The sequence below is a fragment of the Sander lucioperca genome, chromosome 4 (assembly GCF_008315115.2).
Source record: "Sander lucioperca isolate FBNREF2018 chromosome 4, SLUC_FBN_1.2, whole genome shotgun sequence".
NCBI lineage: Eukaryota > Metazoa > Chordata > Actinopteri > Perciformes > Percidae > Sander > Sander lucioperca.
The window spans coordinates 42,278,409-42,300,908 of NC_050176.1; the positions used below are offsets into that span (position 1 = coordinate 42,278,409).

At 45.2% G+C, this 22,500-nt stretch overlaps 1 protein-coding gene and 1 long non-coding RNA gene across 2 annotated transcripts in view; both read right to left on the minus strand.

The window, feature by feature from the left end:
* Positions 1–12,815: 12,815 nt before the first annotated feature.
* Positions 12,816–13,601, minus strand: LOC116050976. The gene is made up of 2 exons (XR_004105226.2): positions 13,366–13,601; positions 12,816–13,106 (listed from the first exon to the last, which is right to left on the minus strand). It is a non-coding gene; the product is annotated as an uncharacterized LOC116050976 (long non-coding RNA).
* Positions 13,602–13,976: 375 nt separating this feature from the next.
* Positions 13,977–22,500, minus strand: part of LOC116050922 (protein jagged-1a-like) — a 20,172-nt gene continuing 11,648 nt past the window's right edge. Inside the window, exons 11-26 of the mRNA XM_031301141.2 lie at positions 22,499–22,500; positions 22,208–22,381; positions 21,868–22,018; positions 21,132–21,296; positions 20,754–20,867; positions 20,308–20,421; positions 19,736–19,849; positions 19,528–19,644; positions 18,640–18,667; positions 18,064–18,149; positions 17,582–17,695; positions 17,287–17,399; positions 16,803–17,036; positions 15,941–16,072; positions 14,938–15,088; positions 13,977–14,546 (exon numbers count right to left, since the gene is read on the minus strand). The exon at positions 22,499–22,500 is cut by the window's right edge and continues 45 nt beyond it. Coding sequence (XP_031157001.1) covers positions 14,038–14,546; positions 14,938–15,088; positions 15,941–16,072; positions 16,803–17,036; positions 17,287–17,399; positions 17,582–17,695; positions 18,064–18,149; positions 18,640–18,667; positions 19,528–19,644; positions 19,736–19,849; positions 20,308–20,421; positions 20,754–20,867; positions 21,132–21,296; positions 21,868–22,018; positions 22,208–22,381; positions 22,499–22,500 — 2,318 coding nt within the window. The 3' untranslated portion in view covers positions 13,977–14,037. The remainder of the gene's footprint in view (positions 14,547–14,937; positions 15,089–15,940; positions 16,073–16,802; positions 17,037–17,286; positions 17,400–17,581; positions 17,696–18,063; positions 18,150–18,639; positions 18,668–19,527; positions 19,645–19,735; positions 19,850–20,307; positions 20,422–20,753; positions 20,868–21,131; positions 21,297–21,867; positions 22,019–22,207; positions 22,382–22,498) is intronic.

The following is a 22,500-nucleotide window of genomic DNA, read 5'->3' on the forward strand; positions in this document are numbered from 1 at the left end:
TTAGATTATTAGGAATTTTAATAATCCTCAGTGAGAAACTCTGTCTCGTACTGTCAGGTAGTTATTACATTGCTGGACAGAACACTGAAGATCAAACAGCAAATTATTATAGACCAACGAGCCACATGCAAATGATCATAGAAATGTACTTCCGTTGATTCAGACTAGTACCAAAACACGGCCTTTAAAGATACTTATTTCAAACCTCCAAATGTTGAGTGTGGTCTGAACACAAAGAACTTGGTTTGAAGAAAGATTTAGGTTTAAAACTGGCAAAATGTAAGTCAACAAGATTCTGAATCTGTCCAGATATTTGATGCCATCTTTCATTACTTGACAGTTTCTTTAACTCGTGGCAGGAAATGATGTTACTCTACGTACAAAAAGAAACGCACACAGACACACACACAAACACACAGGTTTGTGGCACTATCTTTGTGGGGACCCGTCATTAACATAATGCATTCCCTAGCCCCTTACCCTAACCTTAACCATCACAACTAAATGCCTAACCTTAACCCTTACCCTCACCCTAACCATAACCTAATTCTAACCCTAATCCTAAAACCAAGTCTTAACCCTCAAACAGCCCTTTAAAGTTGTGGGGTCCAGCATTTTGGCCCCACAAAGCTGTCGGGACCCCACAAGTATACTGGACTCCCAGTTTTTGGACCCTACGAATATAGTTAAACAAGCCCACACACAAACACACACACTCACACACACACAGCCACACACAGACACACACACAGACATGATGTGACTCTACGTACAGAAAGAAACATGAACCAAACTACTGCTGTACTGTAGAAGACAGCCGTGTTCAGGAGGAGTTGTGTGTGTGGGAGGTTTCTCTCACAGAACAAGCTTCTCTGTGCAGACTTCTGAATTTTTTTCATTTATTTTTTTCTCTGTTTGCAGAGATTTGATTGAGAAATTGAGTCAAGATGTTTTAGAAAAACACAGCAGACAGAAACAGAGCAACGAGAACAATAAAACATGTCAGGAATCATAATGGGGTGGTTACATTCACTCGTCTGTGTTCAGCCTTGGGGAGATGACGTCAGGCCCTTTCTCCAGAGACACACACAGACACACACACACACTCACACACAGACACATACAGACACACACACACACACACTCACACATACACAGACACACACTTTCACACACCCACACAGCCCCTCTCTCTTATCTCTGAATAATGTGTGTATGAAGTCACGTAAGCCTGTGTGCTTTTAGAGTCATGTAAAGGACATTGATTACTGGATAGAGAGCTGATGCTGCAAAGTTTCCTCTGATGCTGAGATAAAGAAGTCATGTTTGATAACAGATAAAGAGCAGCTGCTGATGAGGGTTGGTGTAGAGCGTGTATGAGCTGAGTGTTGTCAGTGTTTGTCGACCTCGGAGCAGAATGGCTGCAGTCACAGAGCTCTCCTTCCTGCTGTTTGCTCTCATCAACAACATCCATGCACAAGAACGGATCATCCTCCGACCGGAAAGCAGCTCTTACACCTTCAACCTCCCCGAGAACACCAGCTCCTGCCTGATCTCCAGATCTGTTGGTGAGGAGAAGCTTGTCCTGTGGAACACCTCTGACCTCTGGTCCAACAGCTCCTCAGTACCTGAACACCTGAAGAGAGCGTGACTTGAGAGCTCGGTGAATACTTCTTCTTACACCATCCGCCGCCTGACCCATTCAGACTCCGGCCCGTACCAAGACGAGTGTTGGACTGAGGGCAACGTGACGCATGAGAACAACTTCACTATTACTGTTTGTACTGTTTCAATAAGTTCAAGGGTTAACGGTATCAGAGCGATCTTTGGACAAACAGTGGACCTACCATGTGAGGGAGCAGCTGATAATCTGAATGTCCAATGGCTCAAACAGGACTCTAGATATGAGCAAGAAACATGGACCAAAGTTTTTGGGGACAAGACGACACCAGTGATGGACAATGTTAGAGGAAGATACCAAGTCGTGACAAACACATCAGCTCTTCGTGTTTCCAACGCCACAAAAACAGACTTTAGACGGTACAGATGTCTGGTGATGAACCAACAGCAGTGTGTTAGCGGTCGACCTGTAGAGTTGAGAATATGGTTGTATGAGATAATCTACCGCTCAGTGGGAGAGACCGCTGTGTTGCCGTGCACTATCACTGACTCCACTGATGAACAGCCCCCACATTGGAGGAAGTATAATCAAAAAACATACTCTTACACTGACCTAGGACAACAAAACCAGACTGTTCCTTCAGTAGACCAAAACTACTCGCTGGTGTTTTCATCTCTAATGTTAAATCACTCAGGTCAGTACTGCTGTACAGCGTCTATGAGAGAGCAACGGTATCAGCTAATGGTGTGCCCCAAATTTGGCCAGCCTGCTGTAGAGCTCTTCTCAGAGGGAGAAGAAGTCACTCTCAGATGCACAGATTGGGAAGGAGATAGGGGGCATGTTTGGTTTATCAAGTCAAACCGAACAGAGGGAAGAATCTTTAGTGTAGAGTCTGATCAGAGCATGACCAGAGTGAGCAGCGACTATGGTAAAGGTATCCTGTTTATCTCTAATATCTCAGTGGGAGACGCAGGGGAGTACTGGTGTGCAGTCCATGACCGAGATTTAGTGTGTGTGTCAAGCAGCAGAACTGTGTTAGTGTACATGGAGCCCTTTGGGATTTACTCCACCTTCTTCAAAGTGCGATGCTCAGTGCTCAGTGTCCTGCTGCTGATGCTCTGTGCTGCTGTAGTCGCTGTGAACCTGAGGACACGGAGAGGAGCGCAGCTTTCAGCTCACACACACACTTAATATGCATATATGATCATTTCATCATTGGCTTTAATACAGCCTGGTATACACTGGCTTTAATACAGCCTGGTATACACTGGCTTTAAAACAAGGGATGGGACACATTCATGCATTGAAAACATTTAAACTAGAACACAAAAGACAGAAACAACAAACAGAAATGATGGGAAATAAGACATAAATACCCAATGATTGTTATTATAATAATATAAAATAAGTTTTGAATCTTAGAAGTGAACCTGTGATCCTGACAGGGTGCAGATGTTCCCTTATTGTCTGTATTAGTATGTTGTGTATATATATATATATATATATATATATATATATATATATATATATATGTGATATTATTTTGTATATATATATATATATATATATATATATATATATATATATATATATATATATATATATTGAGTTAGTTGATCTTTTCTTGATGTTGTTGTGGATGTGTGTGATTATAGAGATCACTGCTTCGGGGAAGGGGGGGTTCTCTGTTAGGGGACATTTTGGTTTAATAGTTTAACATATTGGGAATTCACTTTTTAACATTACTGTCACCTAAAAGTTTAATTACAAATCATTTTATCTGTGTGTGTGTGTGTGTGTGTGTGTGTGTGTGTGTGTGTGTGTTCTAGATGTTTTATTTTAAATCTAAAGATCATGTGATATTTTATATTATATATGAAGGAATATAAATTGTCTTTAATGCATTTATAATAGATGTATCTTGCAGTGTTGTCAGTGTTATAAACGTGTTATTATATCTTGGTCTATATCTATAATCTATCGTCTGTATAATAAACATTAATAAACAATACAACTTGTTCTGATTGTGTTTTCAGATTAATTATTATAAGCAACATATCTCTCGGTCTGTAAAATGTTTCTTATGTTGACTTTCAGTAAGTAAAGGTAATTTCTAGAGCACATTTAAACACACAATCTGACCAAAGTGCTAAATAAAAGAACATTAAAATGTAAATATCAAAACCCAAAAAGAAGATCCCAACACCAACAACAAGCAGCAGTTCCCAAACCCAGAATGATGACATGATGAGACCAGATAGAGAGATTATAGAGTTCAAATGGGTCTGACCATAATAAGTTCAAGTTCAAGTGTATTGTCATGTGCATTTAAAAGTACAAAGTACAGAGAGAATGCAATGAAATGTGTTTTGCCCTGGTCCTCTCTTCTCATAAACACTATCAATATCATTTGAATAAAATATAATAAAATTATACTTGTGTGTGTCTGTGTGTGTGTGTGTGTGTGTGTGTGTGTGTGTCTCTGTGTGTGTGTGTGTGTGTGTGTGTGTGTGTGTGTCTCCGTGTGTGTGTGTGTGTGTGTGTGTGTGTATGTGTCTGTGTGTGTGTCTGTATGTGTGTGTATGTGTGTGTGTCTGTGTGTATGTGTGTGTGTGTGTCTGTGTGTCTCTGTGTGTGTGTGTGTGTGTGTGTCTGTGTGTGTGTGTGTGTGTGTGTGTATGTGTCTGTATGTCTGTCTGTGTGTGTGTCTGTGTGTGTGTCTGTGTGTGTGTGTGTGTGTGTGTGTGTGTGTGTGTGTGTGTGTGTGTGTGTGTCTGTGTGTGTGTGTGTGTGTGTGTGTGTGTCTTTGTGTGTGTATGTGTGTGTTCATAAGGCTCACTGCCTGAGGGTAAAAACTGTCTCATAAATATGGAGGCCTACACACACACACACACACACACACACACACACACACACACACACACACACACACACACACACACACAGACACACACACAAACACACACAGATACACAGACACACACAGAGAAACAAACACACAGACACACAAACACACACAGAGACACACACACACACACACACACAGATGCACACAGAGATACACAGACACACACAGAGAAACACAGACACACACATACACAGACACACACAGACACACAAACACACACAGACACACACACACTCATACACTTTCACACACTCATACAGCCCCTCTCTCTTATCTCTGGATGTTTCCTCGCCTCTGAATAATGTGTGTATGAAGACACGTAAGGCTCTGTGGTTTTAGAGTCATGTAAAGGACATTGATTACTAGATGATACTCTGATGATGAGATAAAGAAGTCATGTTTGTTAAAAAACATAGACACACACACACACAAAGATTTCCGTCAGCTTCTGAGAGGCAGCGAGCCGAGCCTGCCTGCTCCTCATTTGCATAAAGTTGGCTGGATTCAACTTTATGCAAATGAGGAGCGAGCGACTCTACACCAAGGGGGTAAGCTTCGCTTCAAAGCTCGAATCTCCTATGGCGCCATTTTGATGCTACAAAGCGATCACCCCCCGTTAGCATTCCATTTCACATTGTCACTTTGACAGCGAATAACTTTACATCTGAAGCGTTTAAAGACTCTATTTGTCCATTGTTTATTTCTAAAGAAACACGACAATGTATAAAAGGCTCCATTACCTTGTACCTCACGTTATGGCTCCGTAGCAGACGTTTTTATAAAAATAGGCTAACGATTGTGTCATAACCACGAGACTTACTGTCGCATAGTAGAGGAATTACCGTATAGTACAGGAGAAGCTCTCAGGCAGTTTGGACTTACATTAGCTGTTTAAGTTTAATTATTTATGTTAACTAGCATTTTAGTTAGCAATAATTAGCCTGTGTCTATGTTATCTCCTTACATATACCTACGCTCTCCTTCTCTGCAAGATTGGGAATTATTGAGATTTCTCTTGGCACAGCTACCAGAAGACTCCCAACTTTCAGACACGTTGCTCACGTCACATTTACGTTGTTTCTCTCAGTTGGAGGCTGCGCAGTAACGCTCAGCGCTCACCGGAAAAGTGCTTCTAAAGGCCTTCACTGGTCTCCGTCCAGAGCAACGGGATCTGTTGGTCCATTCTTATATACAGTCTATGCTCTACACCCTGCTTCTCCAAAGTCCCCGCGACGCTTCCAGAATGCATTGCACGGCTGCTCCCATAGAAATGAATGGGAAGCGTGGAAATGACGCTGACAATGGACATGTACCATCAAAGAGAGAGAGAGGTCACGGTTTTAAACACGTGGGGTTAACGTTGTGAAACGGTCCCAGTTTGGTTAGGGTTTAGACACCAAAACTACAGAGGTTTGGGTTCAAATCAGATGTTACTTCAGCAGGGAAGCTTTTCTTGGCTAAACTCAACCCCTTCACGGTGCTCCGTACCCGGCTCACCGTCACCTTTTCTCTGCTAAATTTAACTGTAAGTATGCTGTCCTCACTAAAGGTTGTTGCAGGCAACGTATTCTTCAGCTATACAGCTAGCTTAACATTATATTCTCCAAGGAACAGGCAGGTTGTTGTGTTTGGCAGGATTTAATTAAGGAAAATATCATTTATTTTGTAAAACTGTGAAAAAGAACACAAAAATACAAACACCGTAAGTATCTTTGCAAGTACCAAATATATCTTGTACATTAGTAGAGAATTATTGATATAAAACAACACAAACAGGTGCTTAAAACTATGTATTGTATCATTTACACAAGCACCAATGCTTTAACGACTTCTGCTTTTTACTGTACTCAAACCAAATAAATATTAACATAAACATGTTAATATAACTGTAAATAGTTATTCTATCCTATTCTCTAACTGTTACCTCCAAGGGGGTAAGCTTCTCCTCGGAATGCATAGCTCCTATGGCGCCATTTTGATGCTAACAAGCCATCACCTCCCGTTAGCATCCCATTGACTGCCATTCATTTTGGTGCCACTTTGACAGAGAATAACTTTACATCTGAAGCGTTTAAAGACTCTATTTGTCCATTGTTTATTTCTAAAGAAACACGACAATGTATAAAAGGCTCCATTACCTTGTACCTCACGTTATGGCTCCGTAGCAGACGTTTTTATAAAAATAGGCTAACGATTGGGTCATAACCACAAGACTTACTGTCTCATAGTAGAGGAATTACCGTATAGTACAGGAGAAGCTCTCAGGCAGTTTGGACTTCCATTAGCTGTTTAAGTTTAGTTAAGTTTAGTTTAGTTAAGGAAAAGTGACTTCTAATATCCTTCACTGGTCTCCGTCCAGAGCAACGGGATCTGTTGGTCCAGTTTATATATGTCAATGGTTACCTCACTTCCTCTTTAGTACAGCTACTTACAATCACCAGTAGGGGGTGGAAAAGAACATACAAAAGAAACCAACTACACCAATTCCATTACAGTAAGGACGGCTGAACTTAACTGTCATGTGAAAATAAGAGACACGACAGAGAAGCTCATGAACGCGCATGTCGCTACCGGTTGCTACGACAACGCAAACAAATTGTTGCTAGTGCGCATGCCCATCGTGAGCCAACCAGCGTTATGGGCCAACAATGCGGAAGAGCCGAGCTCCATGTTTGTTTTATGCGCTTTTGAGCACTCTCATTGGAAAGTACGGGGCTTCCCCCCCGAACACGACGCGTAGTTTGGCCAAACAGTCTTCTCAGTACAGGCCTCAAATTACTGGAACTGCCTTCCTATTGAACTCAGAGAAAGCACCAGCTATCTATCATTTAAAACCGCATTAGTTCAACCAAATGTCTTGAAAAAATAGTGCGTCTAGCTGCTGCTGTAAAAGCGTTTTGGGAACCCGGGCTGAGCCCCGGATGTTAACGACGTCTGTCTCTGCCGTGGCTCCACAAAGTCTTCGTAGCATCAGCTCTGCTCTCCAAACCTCGAATGTCCTGGTTGAAGTAGAGCGTCGTGCTGCGTGTTGGACATGGAGGCGGCTTCGGGTTTCTCAGGCGGATTAGTTGTGGCGGCGGGCAGGCGTTGGTGATCCTAACAATCACTTTAGCTCGCCTCTGAGAGAGAGCAGAGGTTTTACATTTCATGACTGGGACCATTAAAAACAGCAAAAAAACAAAGGGACACTGGCCTGAGTCTGGTCTGTGTGTGTGTGTGTGTGTGTGTGTGTGTGAGAGAGAATGTGAGTGTGTGTGTGTGTGTGTGTGTGTGAGTGTGTGCGAGTATGTATGTGTGTGTGTGTGTGTGTGTGTGTGTGTTAGTGTGTGTGCGAGTATGTGTGTGTGTGTGTGTGTGTGTGTGAGAATGCGAGTGTGTGTGTGTGTGTGCGAGTATGTGTGTGTGTGTGTGTGTGTGTGTGTGTGCGAGAATGCGAGTGTGTGTGTGTGAGTGTGTGTGCGAGTATGTGTGTATGTGTGTGTCTGTTATTTTGTGCCAGATTGCAGTGTTGTTGCACGTTTCAGCTCATTAACTCCAAATAACGTGTTTTACATTATTGATTTTAGTTTGTTGTGTCTTCCAGCCTTCTAGGCAGCTGCTGATTTGCATTTTCTTTAGGCACACTGTGAAAGTCAGCTTGCAGAGACTTTAAACTTGCAGCAGAAAACTAATTTAGGTGTTTTTCACTCTGCTCACTGCTCGTGGCGAGGCCTCAGGGTGCTGTCGCTGGTGTCGTGCCAAAAAGTGAAAGCAGCTGCTACATTGTCACAGAACGTTTTTTTTTTTACCAAAACCACTTGATTTTATTCATGGAAAAAGCAGAAAGTGACGGACATCCGGCTGAAAATAGGGACATCCGGCAGAATTTTCCGCGGCACCGGAGCAATCCCGGAAGTGGAACGTCGTGGATATAGACCGGACACAAATCTAACTTGCATGCATTCGGCGGCGATCGCTGCTGATGGATTCTGTGCAGGCCTGGCTCACCTCTAACAAGTCTGGGGTTTCAGGTGGAGGCACTGCAGCAATGGGCAGTATGAGAAACCTATTCTAGTAGGTGGAATTTTGTCCAAATGAGGTCTGTCAAATCTGACTCCTATTAATTAATTCCCGTGCCTTCTTTAATCGGACTTAAGCTAACCAGAACACAAGGATCAATCTGATATTTTTTTTACTGAGTCCAGCATAAGAGTTACAACACAATTATGGGTTCACAAACAGAGTCTAAGTTTCCCTGGCATCAGACACTTTAAGTCAGAGCTGGTCCACTAAGATTTCGTCTGAAAATGAACTCTGATCTGTTCTCTCCCTTCAGCTTTTAATCTCTCCTCACAGGTGGGTGGCATCTTGTTTCTTAGGCAGAAACTGTTATCTTACACACACACACACACACACACACACACACACACCAAGGTCGGGCCTCTGTGTGGTACAACTTCCTCGTCCGTTCTCGCAACCTTCAAACAGTGCACCTCTATGCCATAAAAGCCTAAACTATTTTTATGACTTAAGCTTAACTTTCTGTGCATCAGAGGTCACCCGGAGCACTTTTAACCACTTCCTCAATGACTAACACAGCTCTTTTGCAACAAGCACATACACACATTTTGTTAATAACATATTTCTACAACCCCACAAGTACAAATATGACGCTGAAAAGTAATTTAGAGGCAGAAAACAAGGTTTCAGAGCTGCAATCACTTTTTTGAAGTGCAAAAGTTGTTCTATAGGTTGCATTGCTCCTTTAAAAAAGGTATTCTAAGCTCTGGTGGATTGATGAGGACTATGGTTAACTGCTCCTCAGATCTCTGCAGGGTAAATCCAGACAGCTAGCTAGACTATCTGTCCAATCTGAGTTTTCTATTGCACGCCCAAGATGATCTCCCATCCAGGAATGCTGTGTGGACTAGCCAGACCTTCCTCCGCAGCGCTGTGGAGGAAGACGTGCAGAGAGGAAGCGACAGTCGGAGTATGAGAGAGGAAGCTGTGGTCTGGACCATAATCGCAGAGCGAGAGGAGGAGGGAGGGGGTTTACAGACTGGGAGAAAGGAGAAGATTGGCATCACAAAGTCATTTAGAACATAAAAAACACTCACGGCCACAAAACCATCCAAATAAAAACATGGCTCTTCTCCGCTTACGGCGACTGTCTTTGTCTCCGTTTGACTGGTTTGGAAATCACAAAGGTTGCACCACTTGAGAAGAATGCACATAAACACAGCCTTGGCCTCCGTTGGACCACACTGCGGCTGCCGCTCTGTTTGTTATGATTCATCATCTTGTTGTTGGGCAGAGACTCCTGCAGGAAAAGCATTTATTCAAAATGTCCCATGTTGTTTACCGAGGAGGGTTGTGCTCTCACATGTCTGCAGAGGACAGGGTGTGATAGGGATGAAGACCAGAGGATGGCTGGAAAAACAAAGACAAAACAACTTGTTGTTTGATAAATGCAACCAGTCCTCCAAAACATCCGACCCACAGGAGAGTTTTCCATCCTCATTTAAACACGTCAACGTTGTGAAACGGTCCCAGTTTGGTTAGGGTTTAGACACCAAAACTACAGAGTTAAGTTGATAAAAAGATGGAGGTTTGGGTTCAAATCAGACGTGACTTCACTTCCTGAAGGTTACCACGTGACGCAGAACCGTTTGTTCTGTAAAGTTAAAAAAAACTCTTTGTTTCCTTTCCTTTTCAAACGGGACATGAACCCTACCCTGGAAATCACTTGAGCACAATTTGAATTTGCTCAGCGAGTCACTCTGCAGTCCCTCCAGGATTTTGCGGCCTTTTTTTGAGATTGTTGCGGCCCAAAATGCGTGATTTTGCGGGAGCTTTTGTAAAAAATTGCGATAAAAGTTGCGATGTCTTTTGTATGTTTGTTGCAATGTAGTTGCTGGAGACAGTGAACGTTTTTTTTTTTTTTTTGTATAGTTGATACTATATGAAATGTATACAGGTTGGCAGGGCGGTCTGAAATGTTTTGCACGGTCTTTCGCTGTACGTTTTGTTGGTAAATGTGAGATGTTCGAGTCTCGTCTTCATATCAGTGGCTCTCAGAGTCACATTATACTGACGTAAAGTCTGGCACGTGGGACTGTTGGGATTGGTTGAAGTCGCGGGAAACTCCGGTTATTGGTCAAATTTAGAGCTGGGTGTCATCAGCATAACAGTGGAAGTGAATGTTAAATTTGTGGAAGATGTTGCCGATGGGAAGGAGGTAAATGATGAAGATGATCCGTCACTTCAGGTGACAGGAGGAGGGAATGAATTTAAAAGACTTCAGTTGAATGAACTGAGTGCGGCCAGAGAGGTAAGATGTGAACCAGTCTAACGGAGTGTGGGTGATGCCGATTGAAGATAGCCTGTTGAATGATGCTTGGTCCCGCCCCTCGAGTTGGGCCATTTTCATTACTCATTGCTAGACCCTTAATCTTTCGGATTTGGGTCTGTATTTCCAGGCTACATGAACCCCAGTCTCCTGGGTTTGTTTGACCCAAAATGTCGTTTAAAAATGAGAAACATATCAGTGTAGATGTAGCCTTAATCCTCGAGTTTTCACATGTGAAAATTAGTAAAACTTTACAAGAAAACTCCACAGGGATCCCTTAATTACGCATGTTTGATCAGATTTATTTCATTAAGATTGGTGTTTTTTTTACACTGTACATAATATAGAAAGGAACATGTACTTGAGGAATTTCTTTTCAGTAGCAAAAGCAGTAAGTCTGCCACCATGTTGTGTATAAAAAGACCCTGCAGCAGCTAAATCTGTCTCCAACCAGCCGGCCGTTATCTCCTTTAACATTTACACGTCGAGTACGAACAACAGAACCAATCAACAAAACGCCATCAAACACACAATGCACAAAACATTTAGTTAACCCTCATGTTGTCTTGGGGTCAAATTTGACCCGTATCCAAGTTTTCTTTATATCAGAAATATGGGAGGTCGGGAAATAAGCGTTGAAAATGTCGAACAAGGCGACAAAACGTTGGGGGGAAAATATTGGAAAAAAGTGACAAAAACTACCAAAAAAAATAAATTCAAAAACGAAGGTAAGGAAGTAAGCGTCAAAAAACGGCTAAAACGGCTAAAACGGCGAAAAAGTAACAAAACGTCAACAAAAAGGGACAAAGACATTGGGGGGGAAAAATGAAAAAATTTTGGAAATAAAACAAAAAAACGTAATAAAAAAAATTATTTTGTTGAAAAAAACAACAAAGCATTGAAATAGGGACAACAAAAGTGTTTTTCATGGTCGAGGGAAAGACAATATGAGGGTTAAGGCACAAAAATGCCCTGAATCCAAAAGGCTCAAAATAAACTACTCTTGGCTTTAAAAGTATCCAAAAAAAAAACAAAATCCATCAAGAAGTTGTGAGCTTATAAAGCTTCAACTACAGTTCTCATAAATATCTGAAGGCTCCGGACAATTAAGTTAATAAATCAAATATACACAAAGATTAATACAATTATTTACACTTCCTATACACAAACATTTTACGTGGACATTTCTTCATATTTACTCAAATCCCCCCAAAAAACAAAATAAATAGTTTTCCTTTCCAAACTGTTTGGGTGCAACTTATTCTCTTAGAAGATACAAAGTCTGGGCGCCCGGGTAGCTCAGTTGGTAGAGCAGGCGCCCATATATAGAGGTTTACTCCTCGACGCAGCGGCCGCAGGTTTGACTCCGACCTGTGGCCCTTTGCTGCATGTCATTCCCCCATCTCTCCCCTTTCATGTCATCTGTCCTGTCAAAATAAAGGCCTAAAAATGGCCAAAAAATAATCCCAAAAAAATAGATACAAAATCTGCGTGTAAGTCTTTTAGGACACGTTAATTCACATCCAGATTCGACGTCCACACAATCACATATCCAGCCAACCGTAGCGGACCGTTCGGACCAGCGCCATAAATTAAAAACAGCAAGAATCCATCTTGAACAAAAGAAGAACTTAAAGACAAAAAAAAACAGGAATGTCCAAATCCCTCCATCCGATTTAACTTCATTCAGTTAATTTTTTTTCGGTTATCCAACAGGACGACAGAAACGTTACTTGGTAAAGACAGTTTGAGTTTCACAGAGTTTATGAGGTGCACATGAACGCACCGTGGAGTCCCATTGGGAGTCCACATGCTTTACCGTTTGTTGTTTGTTTCCATAACTCACTCACAGGGAAGGTAAAGTGTTGCCACACGGGGACTTCAGGGAAGCAGGAGGATTTTTACAGCTCTGCCATTTCTCCGTCATCGCCGCCTCCGGCAGTTGCCACGCTGTCTGGAAATGAGCCGCTGCAGGCTACCGCTAAACTAACGTTACCCTGGCTGCTCCCCAAGTCTCTTATCTGATATCTCCTCGCTTGAACAGGAAGTTGTTCTGGCCTTCTTTCCTGAAGGCTGTCTCAAAGCTCTTATTCCTGCCGCGAAGAGGCTCCCCAGCTCCACCCTCTCGTCAACAAACCAAGACGGCGACGGTCGTATCGACACACTCAAGGCTTCGAAACAGCGGTCCACAAACTGACGGGAAATTGCCGATCCTGCTTCACATTCCAGTCCATTTTTTCGATTTAAACCTGTGTTAGAAAAACTAAACAACTCTTCTTGTTTCTGTTAATATTAAACAGTTAGCATGATAGCCAAAACACTGCCGACGTTCTCACAAGATAAATCCTGGGAGCCACTTTCTGACCTTGTGGGAGAGACAACATCGCCGGTTGTATTATGACTTAATTTTGACTCACAGGAAAAGCTGCTGTAGAAGGCTTTAGTCAGTCACTTTCTGTACTTTGAGTACTGTAAACTGGCTCCTTGCTTGCGCAAGTAAAAATGAACTTTGAGAAGAACTTCAGTGATTCTGTCTATTCTTAATAACTATCTCAACAACTTGGTCCTTCGAGCCGGATCCCAAACATCCTTCCCCCCCTTCCAGGCTTTGGGTCCTGACGCCCCCTCCAGATAAAGTCTTCCCTCGCTGGGTGGCGAGGGGTTATACGCAAAAGGTTCTCACACTCATCTCGTAAAATATGGACGCTTGGTCAGGTGCCTTTGTCGTTCTTATTGACACTAAAAGTCTCCTTTAGCGCTTTTAGTTAACACGCTTGGTCGGGACTATTGTCGTCCCTTTTGACGCAGTTATGTTAAGGAAAAGGTTGTGGTTGGACTTACGGTTCCGTTACACGCGGGAAGAACGGGACGGTTGGGTTTAGGAAAGGGTCGTGGGTGGGCTTACGGTTCCGTGACGCGGGAGGAAAGAAAAAAACGACTATAGCAAGCGTGATCAGCGGGACGTGAACCCCGCTCTCCTGGGTGGAAGTCCTGTGTTTGACCCATCCACCCCCCCAACCAACCTCCTTACATACTACTCTCTAAATCCTCTCTAACTGCTGCTCTCCCCGGTGCGTTACACAAACACGCAGAAAGACGCCTTTTTCGTCGCATCAGAAGCTGACTGACAGACACTGTCCAAACGTCCTTATTTTACGAGTTCGGAATGAGAACGGGTTGTTATACGATGTACTCCGTCCTGTTCAGGCTCTGGGACTGCAGCTGTCGGTTGTCCTGTTTGCCCGTCCAGTGCGATGCGTTCCCCGCCGTATGCCAGGCGGCTTGCTCCTCCCAGTCGACCAGTGAGTACGCAGGCGGCGCGCGGAGACACCGCGCCCTCTGCAGCCTCTTGTCCAAGTCGCCCTCGTCCAATTGCCTCCCGGCGTCGGCCCTCCGGATGTTGGCGCCGGCAGCGTTCTTGTCCTCACAGAGCGACTGCTGCTGGTTTTTCTCGATGGGGTTCCTGATGTGGCGGAGCTGCTCGCGGGCGGTGGGGCCAGCGCCATTGTAGAGGGCGTTGTTGCCCTCAGCGCCCGGAGCCAGACACGGCGCCGCCCCTGCTGGCAGCGTGCTGACGCCCGTGTGGGCGCTCTGCTTCCTCCGTCTCCGCACGCACCACAGCAACACAGAGGCGCTCGCCAACGCCCAGACGACGATCGCCACGGAAACCAGCAGCGGCACGAGGTGATCTGCGGGACGGAGAGAAGAACGGAGGTCAGGCAACAACTCGAGACTCGCCATCAAAAACTCAACTAAAGGAAAACTGCACCATGTCATAAAAAAGTGACCAAAAAAGCAGCAAAAACTGTGTGTGTGTGTGTGTGTGTGTGTGTCAGAGTGTGTGTGTCTGTGTGTGTGTGTATGTCAGGGTGTGTGTGTGTGTGTGTGTGTGTGTGTGTGTGTGTGTGTGTGCGCGCGTGTGTGTGTGTGTGTGTGTGCGTGTGTCAGTGTGTGTGTGAGTGTGTGTGTGTGTGTGTGTGTCTGTGTGTGTGTGTGTGTGTGTGTGCGTGCGTGTGTCAGTGTGTCTGTGTGTGTGTGTGTGTCTGTGTGTCTGTGTCCCCCCCCCACTCCGTGTCTCACCACGGGGGTCGCTGCTCTGGCGTCTCTGTATCCGGACCTCGGCGATGGCACCGACCACGGAGCCGTTGGCGCTCCGCCTGCCGACCACGTCCATGATCCGGTCGGTGATCTCTGTGACGAAGCTCAGCCCGCTCCGCTGGTCCTCCGGCGCCTGAAACGTTCAGCACAAACCTCAGCATTATGGTCTGTTCATCTGCAACGAATCACTATCGTTAAAGGTCCCATGACATGGTGCTCTTTGGATGCTTTTATATAGACCTTAGTGGTCCCCTAATACTGTATCTGAAGTCTCTTTATATAGACCTTAGTGGTCCCCTAATACTGTATCTGAAGTCTCTTTATATAGACCTTAGTGGTCCCCTAATACTGTATCTGACGTCTTTTATATAGACCTTAGTGGTCCCCTAATACTGTATCTGAAGTCTCTTTATATAGACCTTAGTGGTCCCCTAATACTGTATCTGAAGTCTCTTTATATAGACCTTAGTGGTCCCCTAATACTGTATCTGAAGTCTCTTTATATAGACCTTAGTGGTCCCCTAATACTGTATCTGAAGTCTCTTTATATAGACCTTAGTGGTCCCCTAATACTGTATCTGAAGTCTCTTTATATAGACCTTAGTGGTCCCCTAATACTGTATCTGAAGTCTCTTTATATAGACCTTAGTGGTCCTCTAATACTGTATCTGAAGTCTCTTTATATAGACCTTAGTGGTCCCCTAATACTGTATCTGAAGTCTCTTTCCCAAAATTCAGCCTTGGTGCAGAATTACAGCCACTAGAGCCAGTCCCACAATGAGCTTTCATTTTCTCAAAGGCAGAGCAGGATACCCAGGGCTCGGTTTACACCTATCACCATTTCTAGCCACTGGGGGACCATAGGCAGGCTGGGGGAACTCATATTAATGTTAAAAAACCTCATAAAGTGACATTTTCATGCCATGGGACTTTTAACGTGATGCACTGAAACTCTGCAGAGCGTTAACGCTTAGCGGCGACTCACGATGGCCACGTGGATCTGGTTGCTGGCGCCGAGCGCCGGCTCGCAGCTCATGGAGACGGCGGAGTCCGAGGACAGGTTGGTGACCACGTAGAGGCTCCGCAGCTCTTGGCAAACCTGCTCCACCGTCACACCCTGCAAACAGAGGAACGACATCACACACTACAGCAGGAAGTACTCAGTAACCCTGGGTGACGGTTGCTGTCAGCTAGGAGAAGAAGCATTCAAATCCTTAAAGCAGTAAAAGTACCAATACCACACAGTAAAAGTACTATGTTACAGGATAAACCCTGCATTGAATATATACCTTGCAGAGGGAATTTATCGAAAATAAGGCCCTAAGGCCTGTCAAATCTGACTCAAATTTATGAATTCCTGCGCCTTCTTTCATCGGACTTAAGCTAACCAGAACACAAGGATCAATCTGACACAAAGAGTTCAGATAAGCAAAGTTTACTAAGTCCAGCATAACAGTTACAACACAGCTGTGTGTTCACAAACAGAGTCTAAGTTTCCCTAGCAACAGACATCCAGTAGAAGCTCGGTCCACCAAGATCTCCTCCAAAGTGAGTGCCGAACTATTCTTTCCCTCAAGCTTTAACCCTTCCCTCACAAGGGGGGGGTGTAATGACATTTCGAGCATGTTTAGAGGCTAAAAACACGTTTAAAACGTGCCCTGTTTAAGCCTGTTGGCTGCTAACGCTAGCAGGAGGATAACACGGTGTAGGCAGCACTGATTGTTTTCGTTTTTCTCGCAACTGCCAGTACTCCAGATTTACAAACAACAGAGCTACGGGTTGAAATCGACCGGAATTCTCCTTTAATAGTTGGACAGAAAGTGAAGAAGCAGGAAAAGCAGACTGACCGTTGCCATGACGTCCTTGTTGAAGGTGAAGGTGACATTGGCGCAGCTGCTGTCGGAGAGACACCTGGTGGGGGGCGGGGCCAGCTGGCCGGGCCTCCAGCACTCGCCGCGTCCCGCGCAGGGCTTCACGAAGCAGCGCTCGTCCCGCACGGCCACGCAGCTCTGACCCGCCGGACACTCGGCGCCAACGCGGGGCTTACCGTGGAGGCTGCAGGGCGCTGGGCCGCACCACCGCTGGGGGGGGGAGACACAAAGCCGTTTGGTAAGTCCTCCACTACAGACAGACAGCGACTGACTCCCTTATGATTGGTCGGTTTAATTAGGTCTGTAAAAGTGAGTTTCTACACAACCAATCACGCAAGAGCACCACTTTAGATCACAAGTTTCTTAGAAATAAATCATTCAGCATGAAAAAAAACACAAAACAAACAGACAGACATACAGACAGAGAGAGAGACAGACAGACAGAGAGTCTGGGTTGTACCTTGGTGCAGCTGATCCTCCCGTTGCGACAGCGGCAGGCATTGCAGTCTTCGTCCCATCTGCTTCCATCCGGAGCCAGCAGCCCCGAAACCAGGCAGGGCCGCCCCCCCGACGCTGGCGCACAACAGGAAGGAACACAGACTCAGAAAACACACAGGAGGATATCAAGGGCAGGCCAGTCAACCAAAAGCCTGCTTCTAAAGGTGTGAAAGAGTCCAGACAGATGGCAGACTGGGAGGTACATGGAGTGTATAAAGTACCCAGAGTGTGTATAAAGTACCCAGAGTGTATACTACCTTCCTGGCAGCGCGGGCCGGTTCTTCCCGGAGGACAGACGCAGCGGTAAGCGTTGATTTGATCCAGACAGGTGGAGCCGGCGGAGCAGGGAGACGACTGGCACTCGTTGACGTCTGAGAGAGATGAGGGACAGTTAGCATTATGTGTTGATATATTCTGTTTTATATACAGTATATATATATATATATATATATATATATATACTGTATCGTGACATATGAGGGATAATGTGGAGCTCCAATCCCAATCTGAAAGGGTTTAACTGGCAGCTATGAGCCGCTCGCTCTACATTATCTCACATGTTACATGTCTGCTTTCTAAAGAAATCAATAATTTGGCACAAAATACAGGAGCGGGGCCGATGGATGGATGGATAGAGGGATAGATAGATAGATAGATAGATAGATAGATAGATAGAGAGACGGATAGAGAGATGGATAGAGAGATGGATAGATGGATAGAGGGAAGAGTGAGCACTCACTGATCCTGCAGTCTGGGCCGGCGAACCCCGGAGCACATTCACAGCGGTACCAGTTGTCTCCGTCCACACACGTCCCACTGTTGTAGCTGCACAGGGACACACAGCAGCAACAAGACTTTTATTTTGGAGAAAAAAAGGGTTTCCACAAAACAACGTAGCTCCAACTCAGCAGCCCCGAGCTGACGGAGCTGATCTCAGCTAGAGACGCTAAGATAGTAGCTTTAGGATTTCTTTTTGTTTCTTTAAAGATATGAGCGGCTCTCGGACGCTAAGGCTCGGACAGAAGAGAGAGAGCTGAGCAGATAAGAAATGTGTGTGTCTGTGTGTGTGTGTGTGTGTGTGTGTGTCTTCATGTCTGTCTGTGTGTGTGTGTGTGTGTGTGTGTGTTTGTGCATGTCTGTGTGTGTGTGTGTGTGTGTGTGTGTGTGTGTGTGTGTGTGTGTGTGTGTGTGTGTGTGTGTGTGTGCGTGTCTGTCTTCATGTCTGTCTGTGTGTGTGTGTGTGTGTGTGTGTGTGTGTGTGTGTGTGTGTGTGTGTGTGTGTGTGTGTGTGTGTGTGTGTGTGTGTCTGACTCACCAGGGATGAGGACTGCAGTCGTTGGCATCTGGAAGATAAAGAAAGAAAAAGTTAGAGTTCACTCAGCGTGTTTGTCACATCACAACACGTTCTCTCCACAACTACTGGACGGACTGCAGCTAAAGCTAGAAACAGACATTCATGGATCATTTTACTTCCAGCTCCACAAAGAAACAACAACAAGTTCAACTTGGTGTTTTAAACAACATGAAACTAAAGGCTAAGTTACCATCAGTCTCACATCCATGTAGAGTTGTTGTTTTTTGGTCCAGTATTGAGCGAGAACGCTGACAGACTCAGATTATTATTCTAAGTGTCTGACAACATTATGGGATGGATCCCTACAGAGATAGACCTTTTAGTTAAAGAGTAAGATCCTTTTAGTTTAACATCAAAAAGCCCCAAAATCACACACGCCAGCATATTTCCACCAGACTCCATGTAAATAATCAGGACTTTTAGCGTGTATAGAGCCAGCATATCTCCACATGTAAATGGGTGAATTAAGGATTTATTTCAACCAAACCAGAGTGGTGATTGTTGGAACAGTGGAAAGATGAACCAAGACGGCTTTTGGTAGTTTGATTTAGTTTCTGTCCACTTTGAATTAAGTCTGTTTTACGATGATAAAAGTACTGATTATTTACATGGAGTCTGGTGGGTTTGGTGATGGTGATTTCGGGGCTGTTTCATGTTAAACTAAAAGGATCTTACTCTTTAACTAAAAGGTCTATCTCTGTAGGGATCCATCCCATAATGTCAGACACTTGAATAATAATCGGAGTCTGTCAGCAGCAACAACAGAACTTTTAGCTTGTTTTGCGTCTTGCTTAATACTCGACACGTAGTGTGAGTTACCCACTAAGGTGTGGGGCGGGGGTGACTCACTGTGGCTGCAGGTGGCGCCCTCCCAGCCGTCCTTACAGACGCAGCTGAACGAGTCTCCGCCCGCCACGCAGGTTCCTCCGTTCTCACAGGGGCTCGGCACACAGCTGCTGTTCCTCCCTGGAGACACAAACACCATCGTGAGTCCGTTTTCACAGAAATATGACCACACAAAAAAATAACAAAACGGTAAAGATGGCGTCGCGCTGACCGATGTTGCAGGTGGCGCCCTCCCAGCCGGCGGCACACAGACACTTGAAGGCGTCTCCTTCGTCGTAGCAGGTTCCTCCGTTGTTACAGGTCGCCTCGTCGCACTGACTCTCCCCTGCAGATAACACAAGACGTCAGCGACACATGAATGCAACATCTGGAACACCTGCAGGGTTCACGAAACGCACACGTTCACACGTTATGTCTCTGAGAGCTACGTGTCTCTAAAAACTTTTAAAACGTTTCATGGTGTTATTTGAAAAAAGCACATTTCAGCAACAAGGCAACTCAAAGCGTTTTACGTAAAAGATACATTAAAGAGCAGTTCAAAACAAAGGAGTCAAAAAGGCAACAAAAAGGAGACCAAAAATGCATTTTCCAGCTGATCCAGGAGACTTTTTAAAGACTTTATTTAGCTTAAGAAGGAGAATTTTCTCAACACATAAAGGAACACATCATCCTTCAGTTTATCACAAACATTCAACATCATCACATCCAGAGATAGAGATACACAGACACACAGACACACAGACACAGACACACACACACACACACGCACACGCACACACTCACTTGAGTGGCAGGTCTTTCCCTTCCAGCCGTCGTTACACTGGCAGTAGAAGTCGTTGAGCAGATCCCGACACACGCCGCGGTTCTGACAGGGCGCCGAGCTGCAGTCATCCACGTCTGCAACATCAGGATATCTCTCACTTCAGTGACATGCTTAAAGGTAGGATTCAAACTATTCGAGCGTTAGGACGCAACTTAAACCCAGTTCAGGACAAAAACCTGCGGGTACTTGCAACACGCCTGTCTGCAACATTTAAAAGCTGCCAGTTTAAACCATTAAGACGGTGTATCATCTGCATAGAAACGACCCTTTGTACTTCCGTTCTAACTTCAGACTTATGAATATGAATGAGGACAGTGACAGTGTGATGCTTGCTACAGCTGCATTTCTCTGCACCGCCTCTGCCCGCTGCAGCAGAGGATGAAGAGGGAGGAAGAGAAGCACTCACTATTGTGGCAGGTCGGTCCGTCCCAGCCGTCGGCGCAGATACACTCAAACTGACGGACTTTATCTATACAGGTTCCTCCGTTCAGACAGGGGGCGCCCTCACAGTCGTTTATATCTGGCAGACAGAGGAGGAGAGAAACAATATCACATGATATGTTTAGCATTCATTTAGTTTTTATAGTTACAGGCAAGGCAGCTTGATTTGAAAAGCACATTTCAGCAACAAGGCAACTAAAGTGGTTTACATAAAAGATACATTAAGGAGCAGTTCAAAACAAAATGAGACAAAAAGGAGACAAAAAAGAAAGAAAAAGTTGAGCCAAGCACAGTTCTGAGTGGAATAAAACCAAAAGAACGTGATTATTATTTCTGGCCTCACTCTCGTGGCAGTAGGTCCCGGTGAATCCCTCGTCACACTCGCAGCTGAACTGTCCTCCAGCGTGGCTCCGACAGCGCCCGCGGGGGCCGCACACGTTGGAGGAGATCAAACGCACCCCGCCCAGCGTGCTGTTGGACGCCACCGCCACGGTGCAGCTGTCGATCACTGCGGGAGGAAGGACAGGAGCTCATTACTTTCCTTCTCTCGGGGGTGGACATGGTGGAATATGAAGTTTGTTTAAAAACTAGAAACTCAAACTTTGCAGTTCTATATTTGCGTCGTACAAACGGGGGTTATGAACTAGCGAGGGAACATACAGGGGTTATGAACTAGCGAGGGAACATGCGGGGGTTATGAACTAGCGAGGGAACATACGGGGGTTATGAACTAGCGAGGGAACATACGGGGGTTATGAACTAGCGAGGGAACATACGGGGGTTATGAACTAGCGAGGGAACATGCGGGGGTTATGAACTAGCGAGAGAACATGCGGGGGTTATGAACTAGCGAGGGAACATACGGGGATTATGAACTAGCGAGTGAACATGCGGGTGTTATGAACTAGCGAGGGAACATACGGGGGTTATGAACTAGCGAGGGAACATACGGGGGTTATGAACTAGCGAGGGAACATACGGGGGTTATGAACTAGCGAGAGAACATGCGGGGGTTATGAACTAGCGAGAGAACATGCGGGGGTTATGAACTAGCGAGGGAACATGGAGGGAGCGGGAACCTTTGCAGGGCGAGCTGCGGCAGTGGTCCTTCAGGTGCGAGCAGTTCTTTCCCTCGAAGTCTTCGGGACATTCGCAGACGTATTCGGACGCCAGGTTGAAACAGCGGCCGCCGTTCAGACACGGACCATGGAGGCAGTAATCGATGTCCAACTGTGGGCAAAGACAACAAGTCAGCTTCCAACTGAGAAATAAGAAACTGGAAATCCCTCGAATCCAGACTGTCAGCTGACAGAAGAATTTAAATGTTGATACCAAAGACTCTCTGTCAAAAAGAACGATAGAAACGTTGAAAATAAAGAGACAAATCTGTTGAATAAGAGACAGAAAAGCATTGCTCACCTGACAGCGGCTCCCGGAGAAGCCCGGCGGACACCGGCAGTGGAAGCTGTTCACGTCGTCATGGCAGCGGCCGCCGTTGAGGCATGGCCCGCTGGCACACTCGTCCACGTCTTCTTCGCAGTGTTCGCCGCCGAAACCCGGAGCACACGCACACGTATACCCGTTCACCAGGTCCTGAGGGAGAGACACAACGCCACCGTTAATGTTTATAATCACCACGTCACTGTGTGTGTGTGTGTGTGTGTGTGTGTGTGTGTGTGTGTGTGTGTGTGTGTGTGTTTTGAAGCTCACCT